The sequence below is a fragment of the Numenius arquata genome, unplaced genomic scaffold, assembly GCF_964106895.1.
Source record: "Numenius arquata unplaced genomic scaffold, bNumArq3.hap1.1 HAP1_SCAFFOLD_1055, whole genome shotgun sequence".
NCBI lineage: Eukaryota > Metazoa > Chordata > Aves > Charadriiformes > Scolopacidae > Numenius > Numenius arquata.
Window position 1 is genome coordinate 1 of NW_027415695.1, and position 9,752 is coordinate 9,752.

A 9,752-nucleotide genomic window follows, 5' to 3' on the forward strand; every position below is an offset into this window, starting at 1 on the left:
GTGACCTCAGCAAAACCAGTGCTTTACTGGGACAGCACTGGGCTGGAAGTGTCTTTGGGAGGTGGCTCAACCGACCTCTTCCTCAAAGCAGGGTCAGAGCAGATTACTCAGGGCTTTATCCAAACGCATCTTGGTTACTTTCCAGGACAGAGCTGCTGCACACTCCCTTTTTCCAGTGCATGACTATCCTCATGATTGAAAAGTTTCTCCCTTTCTCTAGCATTCTTCCAACCCCAACCATCCAGCTTGATTTTTACCCATCTATTTAAACACCGATGCTGACCATAATGTCCGATCTTGGACCCCGCCCAGGGTGGTGGTGGGGGTGGTGGTGATGCTGAAAGCCTTGCTGACTTCCAGGTAACAGACCACCACTGTTCTCCCTCAGTCCAGCAATCCTGTCCTTTCATCAGAGAAAGCAAAGAGGATGGCCAGGTACAGTCTGCCCTGGGTAAATCCAATCACCTTCTCTTTCAGATGCCCAGAAATGGGATGTGACTGGACACACTCTGGGGCACAGCCTTTAGTTGCACTGCTCATGCATTGGCCTTTTTTGAAAAGCGCTTGCGATGTGTGTGTGCTTCCATCCATCAGGGAGTTCTCCCAGCCTCCATGGCCTTTCAAAGATGATGGAGAATGGCCTCACTGTGACAGTGGCCTGCTCTCTCAGCTCTCTGGGATGCTGCCCCTCCTGTCCCATAGACTGATAGATTGCAAATCAAGTGACCCCTGATTTGATTCCCGTCCACTGCTGGCTTTTCTCCTTCAGAGTCCTGCCTCGAGTCACAGAGGGCTGGGAGACCTTGCTGGGGAAGACAGAGGGCAAGAGGACATCTCACCTCTATCCCTTATTCAGTTCAGCAATGGCCACACAGTATCTTTGTTTCTTCTTGAACCGTTCCTGATGTAGTAAACACTCCTTATGGTGCCCTTGAATATCCTTACAGGTTTAGACCGAGTTTTGATCTGGACTAGTGCTGTGCTTGGAAGATGATGTCCTTGCAGACCGGCTGTGCTGAGCTCTGCCGCCACGCCTAGGCAGTTTATTCCATCAGTATCACAGCTCTGTCTCCAACAGTAACGGCTCCAGCTCATCCTGTCTGTGCCCCTGGCTGAGGGCTTTGAGGCACATCAGGGCTGAAGCACATATGCTGTGGAACAGGGGAGCTCATATTTGCCAGAAGAAAACTTGGTACGAGGTGTCCAAGACCCTGTGTGTGCAAAGGCTTTGCTTCAGAGCAGAGTCATGACACAGACAAAAGATTGCTGAATATCTTTCTAGCCCTGGGACCAGAAACTCAGAATGAAATCTCTAAATTCACTCCACTGAAGACACATCCCACCCCCACTCCCCCCAAGCTTGGAGAATTTAGATCCTTTGCTGTAGTCTTCCTTGTGTCCTGTCGAATGATGGGATAAGAAAAGGTGATTCTCATGCCCAAATCTTTTCCTAATACAAGAAATACCTCTGGTGGAAAGAAGTGTCTCTGCAGAGATGGGAATCATTGATGTTGATGAGATCATCATCACTGATGACTTCAACCTGTTCCACAGCAGGTTCCCCTGGAGCCCCAGGGACACCTCCAGGGAGCCCAGAGGAGGCAGAGAAAGAGCTGCCTTGGGCTGGTCCTCTGCTGCTGAGCTGGGCCGGGCTCCTGGGATGGAGGGAGCTCATGGTAACCAGGCAGCACCACGGAGAGACAGCTCTGCCCAAAACGCAGCAGGGCTGAGGGCACAGCCTGCAGGTTTCGAGGTGAGAGGAACAAGGCAGAGAGGTTAAAGGCACTCTAGGAGTGGGAGGCTGGCTGAGCTCTCACTGGGGGAGAAATCTTTACAGACCTCTACATGGTAAGTCTGCAGGGCTTAGGGTTGCAGGGTACTGAATTTGGTGTTCTTGGGGGGACATCCTAGACCTGGTTCATCCCACAGCCTGTAGGATCTGGCAGGAGGAGTCTCGCAGTTTCTCTAGTGTAGAGAAGGAGGAACTGCTCTTGAGCAGGGCTTCCCTGCTGCACTTCAGTGGGAGAGGGAATGATGGTTTCCTTGTCTTGGGAGTGACTGCATGGGTACAAAGCTGGGCGTGCAGCCAGGGGTGCCTAGGGCTGTCCTTCCGCAGAGGGTCCCTGCACCTCTGGGGATCACCCCCAGGTCATTTCCAAGGAAACTTTTCAAGAGGATGGTCAAAGTCAGGGTTACCTGAAAGGGAAGGAGTCTGTGCTTTGAGATTAGTCCTCATGGTTGGCTGGGTTTGAAGCCCACTTCAAAGATGGGAATTTATTTTTCCACTCTTGAGAAGCCATGGGGTCACTCCCTCTCTTTAAGAGCTTTCTGAGCTGCTCCTTAGCCCCTGCACAGACAGAGATGCCCTGGAGTAGGTCCCTGCTGCCAGGAGGTGTTTGCAGGACAGAGCTGAGCACACAGCGGGTGGGATGGGGCTCTCTTTCTGTGGGCACTGAAAGGGAGGAGACTTGGGTACGGAGAAGCGGTTCCCGGCAGACACAGCTCCAGGCGGCAGAGACACTGTCAGAGAGGAAGAGGGAGAAGATTGCAGAAATGTGGTGGGAGGGGAGATTCGGGGTCCTCGCTGCCATCTCCTGCAGTGCGGGCCCCTTCCCTGGAGCAATTCCCAGGTCTCCTCTTCCGCACAGTGTAGCCCCCACCCTCAGTGTCACAAACACCTGGCCATCAGTTTCCTTCCAGGCAGCTCGACCAACAAAACGGGAGATGGGGATTCAGGTTCAGCTGGGACACCAGCACTGTGGGTCCTCCCATGCAGATTTTTCCATGGAGGGAAAACAACCAAATCTTCTCCCGAGTGTTGGGGCTCAGCACTGCAGTGTGTCAGGCTGGAAGAGACCTTTCAGGCCACCCCGTCTTTAAGACACTTGACTCTTTCCCTGGAGTGGCCCTGCTGGGCTGCATGCTGCCATACAGAAGGTCACAACTGTCCCATGACATCTCTGTGTTTTCTAAGTGTCCAACAGAGAAGACACCACTGAGCTAAGGCCAAGGAGATGTTGCTGGAGGGCTCAATGTGGGCAGCTGCAAGGAGCCCTCTGTGTCCTCTCTGGCTGGGAGGGGAGAGCTGAGATCCTCCGCAGGTATGACAAGATGGGATGAGGGTTTTGGGGATCTGCACTTGGAAACTGGATTCCTCTGCAGTATCTTGTTTCTTGTAGGGGAACACCTGGGTGTTATTGTCTTGCATCTCAAAGAGGGGCCAGCACAGGGCAGCTGAGACGAGGCCTAAAGGACAGTCCAGTTGTCCTCACTCTGCATTTAGGGACAGTCCCTTTGCCTTTCAGTACCCTCAAGATTTCACTTGGAGAACAGGAGTGCCAAGGACTCGGAGACTCCTCCACCGTGTTGGGGCAACTGGAACAAAATACACAAAACATAGTCCCCTCGGCTCTGCTTTGCATTTGGGTGAACTGGGAGTGACAATGCTGCAAAGCTCTTTGATGTCAAAAGTGGATTTAATCTGAGATCACCCCGTCTTCCTAGTTACCAATTGCAGTACGGGAGAGACTGAATCCTCTAAAGCCCACAGCAGAGCCCCCTGCTCCCAGTGGCACCCTCAGCAAGCATCAACCACAACTAATGATAGGGACCTGCCAGAGGTCTTCCTGAAAAGGGAGGGGAAGTTTTGGAGGTTTCTATGAGAAACTGAATAGGCTTTTCTCAAATGTTTTCCTCCTCCAACAGAGCCCCTATTCCTAGAGCAAGAAAATGTCCAATGGCACCTTCATCCCCCAGTTCCTCCTCCTGGCATTCGCAGACACATGGGAGCTGCAGCTCTTGCACTTCGGGCTCTTCCTGGGCATCTACCTGGCTGCCCTCCTGGGCAACGCACTCATCATCACCGCCATCGCCTGTGACCACCGCCTCCACACCCCCATGTACTTCTTCCTCCTCAACCTCTCCCTCCTTGACCTGGGCTCCATCTCCACCACTGTCCCCAAATTGATAGCAAATTTCCTCTGGGACTCCAGGGCCATCTCCTATGCAGGATGTGCTGCCCAGGTCTTTCTGTTGGTTTTTTTAATGTCAGCAGAACTCTGTCTTCTCACCATCATATCCTACGACCGCTACATTGCCATCTGCCAACCCCTGCACTACGGGACCCTCCTGGGCAGCAGAGCTTGTGTCCACATGGCAGCAGCTGCCTGGGGCAGTGGGTTTCTCACTGCTCTCCTGCACACGGCCAATACATTTTCCCTACCCCTCTGCCAGGGCAATGTCCTGGACCAGTTCTTCTGTGAAATCCCCCAGATCCTCAAGCTCTCCTGCTCACACTCCTACCTCAGGGAATTTGGGCTTCTTGTGCTTACTGTCTGTTTAGTGTTTGGTTGTTTTGTGTTCATTGTGGTGTCCTATGTGCAGATCTTCAGGGCCGTGCTGAGGATCCCCTCTGAGCAGGGACGGCACAAAGCCTTTTCCACGTGCCTCCCTCACCTGGCCGTGGTCTCCCTGTTTATCAGCACTGGCACATTTGCCTGCCTGAAGCCCCCCTCCATCTCCTCCCCATCCCTGGATCTGTTGGTGGCTGTTGTGTACTCACTGGTGCCTCCAGTACTGAACCCCCTCATCTACAGCATGAAGAACAAGGAGATCAAGGATGCCCTGTGGAAAGTGATTCTGCCAGTGTACTTCAGCAGGAATAAGTCTTCCATCTCTCTTCACAGGTGACCTCATATTTATCTCGGGCAACATTTGTCTTGTGGTCATTGTATTGGTTATAAACCTCTCTGTACACAAATATTTCCTTTTGTTCTATGTCTTCAGAGGTTTAACCCAGTCTGTCTGACCCAGAGACATTCTGTAACACCATGTTAATGCTGACCTCCTTTGTGGCATCTTTGTAATAAAAGGGGATTTCCTCAGTGCCATGGGTGAAACTTGTGTGTTTTTTTCCCACACTGAACTGCAGAATACGCTCAGGGAACTGCAGCCTAAAAAGGCCTTGATGATGTGCAGGTGTAGCGTATGAAGAGCATGGACTCAGGTCGGGGCTTCAACCAGAGTCGTTTATTACAACAAACACCTAGCTTATATAGTCTTTCAGATCACTAAGTCCATCAGCGTTATCTTCTTTCCCAACCGACACCCCCTTGCAACCCCCAACTGCCGGACGGGCGGATTTCCCCTCGATCAGTAGGGTTGTTAGGCGCTGCTCATGGGTCTTTAGGCGCTGCTCATGGGCCATCCTCTGCCAGTATTCCTGCTTATTCTATGCCTTCTTCTGGTCTTTGCTTCTTCCACAATCCTGTTAACCCACACTTGGGGGCTGAATGGACTAGAGGGATGGATGAGGGCATGGGGTGTCGTGTAAGGTAATAAGGACTGGACTGAGCATGACCTGTGAGTGCCCAGTGCCACTGGAGATCCTGAACGGTCAAGAGGCATCTTCTGGGGACTGTTTCCTATTTTGTGTGGCTACTGACAGACTCATGGCCTTCAGGGAGCTATCAGGAGCCACTAGGAGAGCGCAAGAGGTCTCCAGGGACACCATGTGCCTTGTGTTGGGTGCACAATGGATGGAGTTTCACAATAAGGTGAAAGCAAAGGATGGACAGGCTAATGAGGGCTCTGCAATGTCAGGATAAGCAGTGGGGAAGGGCAGGCATGAGGAAGAGAGTGGGTTAAGGGAGTGGTTTCTTATTAAACCTTGGTGCAGGACTAAGTGTAAGACACTCAGTGCTGCTACTCAAACCTGGCAAGCCACTCCACTGCCCCTACCAGCAAAAGCCAATCCATCACCCATACCAGCAAAAGCCACTCCGATGCCTGTACTGGTACAAGCCACTCTGCCACCTGTACCAGCACAAGCTATTCCACCTTCAACAATGAGCACCATGTGTGCCAACTGCTCTGGCAACGAGTACTGCTGCTACTCCAACTCTATCAGTACTGGTACAAGTTTCTCTGGTGACCAGGAAGCAAAACAAGAGGTCAGTTTGTTCCCCAGCCCCTTATGACAAAGACCAGCTGAAGCCAGACACCATGGGGGGAATTCTTCTGATGAAGATCCAGGAGAGGATCCTTATAAAAAAGGATCCTTATAAAACAGACAAAGAAAAGGTCCTTCTAGAGTAGATCTGGGAAAGGGTCCTTCTCAAGCAGATCAGGGAGAGAGTCCTCCTTGGGCAGCGTCAGCGCAGGAGGAGGACTCAGACACAGAGATAATATTTCAGTCCTTATCTATGAAGGACTTGCAAAATATGAGAAAGGACTTCAGCTGTCGTGAAGGTGAGACCTATCTCCTCTTTGCTCTGACACTGGCATAACGAGGCCAATACCATAGACTGAGATGGTAGAGAGGCCAGGCAGTTGGGAAACCTGGCCAGAGACGGAGTTATCAACAAGGTGCCTGAGAGAACTGGATGTGCGAGAGGCGATTTATAGTGACTGGCAAGTGATTACAGACCCTGATGAAATGCCGTGCAGTGCCCTATGTTGCGGAAGTTTGTGCAGAGTGCACCACCAAGGTATTCCCACACATTGCAAACAATGGTCTGGGGAGGTTCTGATGCTGAGACACCAACTGTAAATGAAGTGGCTGACAGCGTACGACAGTATGAAGACAATCTCTCTCATCCCTTCGTTGTTGCAGCCATGGGAAAACTGGCTGAGAAAACCCAGGGAATGATGGTCGAGAACACTGAGAAAATGACTGAGGAAACCAAGGAATTATTTGATAAACTGTTCGATAAACTGTCCATGATGGAGGAAAGGTCCCACTCTTCCCCTGCATGGAGCCACATACCAGCTGTTAGGAGTAGACACCCTCTTACGAGACTGGCTCAAGAGAGACAGATCAGGCCACAAAGTGGCCGGTGGTCCTGTTTCTCTGGATATGGAGAGGACATGAGGAAGCAGGATGGACAACCTACCTTGTCCTACAAGTGTGAGTACGTGAGCTGCAAGGTAAAACAGATAGAAGACTTTTGCCAGGAGGATGGCTGCTCCGGTCTACGGTGAGGAGTTCCCCAGTCCACATAGGAACTCATCTGCCAATCATGGGTACTGTGCTCAATATTAGAGGGGCCCTGCCTCCAGCCAGGAGGAGGAGAGGGACAACTGATTTTATTGGACTGCGTGGATTCGATGGTCTGGCATGTTAGAGAAACAAAAGTATAAAGCCCTGGTGGACACAGGTGCCATTCAGAGGTTGCTATTCACATTCACAGGTGCTATTGCCATCAAATCATAAAGGGGCAGAATCTGTCACTATTTCTTGAGGGACAAGGGGGGCTCAAGAGCTGTCTGTATTGGAGGCCGAAATGATCCTAACTGGGAATAAATGGGAGAAGCACCCTGTTGTGACTGGCCCAGATGTTCCGTGCATCCTTGGCATAGACTACCTCGGGAGAGGGTATTTTAAAGACCCCAAAGGGTACGGGTTGACCTCTGGCACAGATGTTGTAGAGACTGAGGACATTACACAGCTTTTCACCTTGCCTGGCTGCCCTGGTTTGGGGTGGAGCAGAGCTAAATTTCTGTCCAGTGAGAAAGGCTCTTGCTCTTACTTGTTGCTGTGCCAGTCAGGGTCAGCCGACTCAGTCGTGTAACCCAGGGAGGGGTTGCACTTGTGGGGACAGGCCAGGTGACCCACAGCTGACCAACAGGGTAGTCCATCCCATATTCCACGCTCAGATGTAAAAGCGGAGGGACCAAAGGGTCAGCTTGGTTCTTCAATGGCTTTCTTCAGCGACTGACATCTGAGGAGGACCTTATCAGTTTGTCTACCTTTGATCCCAATCTGTGGGTTCATGAACCAAGATCCGGAATCCGGTTCCCATCCATCACCAAGTCCAGTCTGGAACTTCCCCAGTGCCTGCTGGTGACATCTTTCTGGAAACTTGATATAGTTTTATATTTGTATACATTGTATCTATTTCATTATTTCCTTTTTATCTTTTTGTTACTATTTCATTAAAGTAGTTTAGTGTTTTCTAAACCCATAAATCTCTAGACCAGGTTGCTCAAAGCCCCCTCCAACCTGGCCTTGAACCCCTCCAGGGATGGGGCAGCTTCTCTGGACAACCTGGGCCAGGGTCTCACCACCCTCACACCAAAGAAGTTCTTCCTGAGATCTCATCTCAGTCTCCCCTCTTCAAGTTTAAAACCGTTCCCCCTCATCCTATGTCTCCCCTCCCTTATAAAGTATCCCTCCCCAGCTTTCCTTTAGGACCCCTTTAGGTACTGGAAGGCTGTTATAAGGTCTCCCCGGAGCCTTCTCTTTTCCAGGCTGAACAACCCCAATTCTCTCAACACATTTTCATAGCAGAGCTGCCCTCTGATCATCTTTGTGGTGCTCTTCTGAACTCACTCCAACAGGTTAATGTCCTTCTTATGTTCGGAGGGTCCAGAGCTGGACACAGTACCCCAGGTTGGGTCTCACCATAGCGGAGCAGAGGGGCAGAGTCCCCCCAGCCCTTGCCCTGCTGGCCACACTGCTTTTGATGCAGCCCAGGATGTGGGGGCTTTCTGGGCTGCCAGCGCACATTGTCAGCTCATGTTAAGCCTCTCATCCACCAACACCCCCAAATCCTTCACCTCAGAGCTGTTTTCAATCAATTCTCCACCCAGCCTGAATTTGTGCTTGGGATTGCCGTGACCCAGGTGCAGGACCTTGCACTTGGCCTGGTTGAACTTCATGAGGTTCACACAGGCCCACCTCTCAAGCCTGTCTAGGTCCCTCTGGATGGCACCCCTTCCTTCCAGCGTGTTGACTGTGCCACACAGCTTGGTGTCATCAGTAGACTTGCTGAGGGTGCACTCAATCCTACTGTCCATGTCTGCAACAAAGATGTTAAAGAGCACGGGTCCCAGTACCGAACTCTGAGGAACACCAGTCATCGCTGCTCGCCACTTGGACATAGAACCATTGGCTGCAACCCTTTGAGTGTGGCTATCCAGCCAGTTATTTGTCCACCAAGTGATCCACCTGTCAAATCCATGTCTCTCGAATTTAGAGACCACGATGTCATGCAGGAAAGTGTCAAATGCTTTGCACGAGTCCAGGTAGATGATATCAGTTGCTCTTTCCTTATCCACAAATGCTGTTAACACCATCGTAGGAGGCCATCGTATTTATCAGGCATGATTTTCCATTATTGAAGGCATGTTGGCTGTCACCAATCACCTTCTCATTTGCCATGAGCCTTATCATAGTTTCCATGCAGATCAAGATGTGTCCATGATCCTTCCAGGCACAGAGTTTTTGCTGTCTGAGGCTAAACCAGGACAGTCCCATTTGGTGCCCAATGTGGGTATGAAGGGTTGAGATAATGACAGATCTGACCAGAGCGTTCTAAAAGTAATATGTGATGTGCATTTATTATATTAGTTAAATAGACGCTGGACACCGTGTTGTTTGGTTGTTCTCATGGCTGTCTTATGTAAATTCCTATATGCTCTAGGTACTCCTCACGATGCTGGAGTCGGGGATACAGAGGATCCAAAGCCCCCTTTGTTCAAACTGAAAAAGAGATATTGGCAGCGTATGAAAGGGTTCGAGCTGCTCCAGAGTGGTTGGTACAGAAGCAGACCTCCTCTTAGCACCTCAACTGCTGGTGCTGGATGTCCAAAGAAAGGGTCCCTGCCACACATCGTGCAACTGATGCCACGTGGAGAAAGTGGTTTGCCCTGATCACAGGGAACTCGAACGGGAAACCCCAGTCACCCTGGAATTCTGGAAGTGATCATGGACTGGCCAGAAGGTAAGGATTTCTAATGTCACCAGAGGA

The 9,752-nt window shown here is 51.0% G+C and overlaps 1 protein-coding gene across 1 annotated transcript; it reads left to right on the forward strand.

Annotated features, from left to right (window-relative positions):
* The first annotated feature begins 3,729 nt into the window (after positions 1-3,729).
* On the forward strand, positions 3,730-4,689 carry LOC141478941 (olfactory receptor 14C36-like). The gene has a single exon (XM_074167879.1). It carries the CDS (start codon positions 3,730-3,732, stop codon positions 4,687-4,689), a length of 960 nt encoding a protein of 319 aa, XP_074023980.1.
* Positions 4,690-9,752: the final 5,063 nt, after the last annotated feature.

Excerpts from the sequence above, each read along its gene's own strand:
- LOC141478941 (XM_074167879.1), top strand. The coding sequence starts at position 3,730 with ATGTCCAATGGCACCTTCATCCCCCAGTTCCTCCTCCTGGCATTCGCA.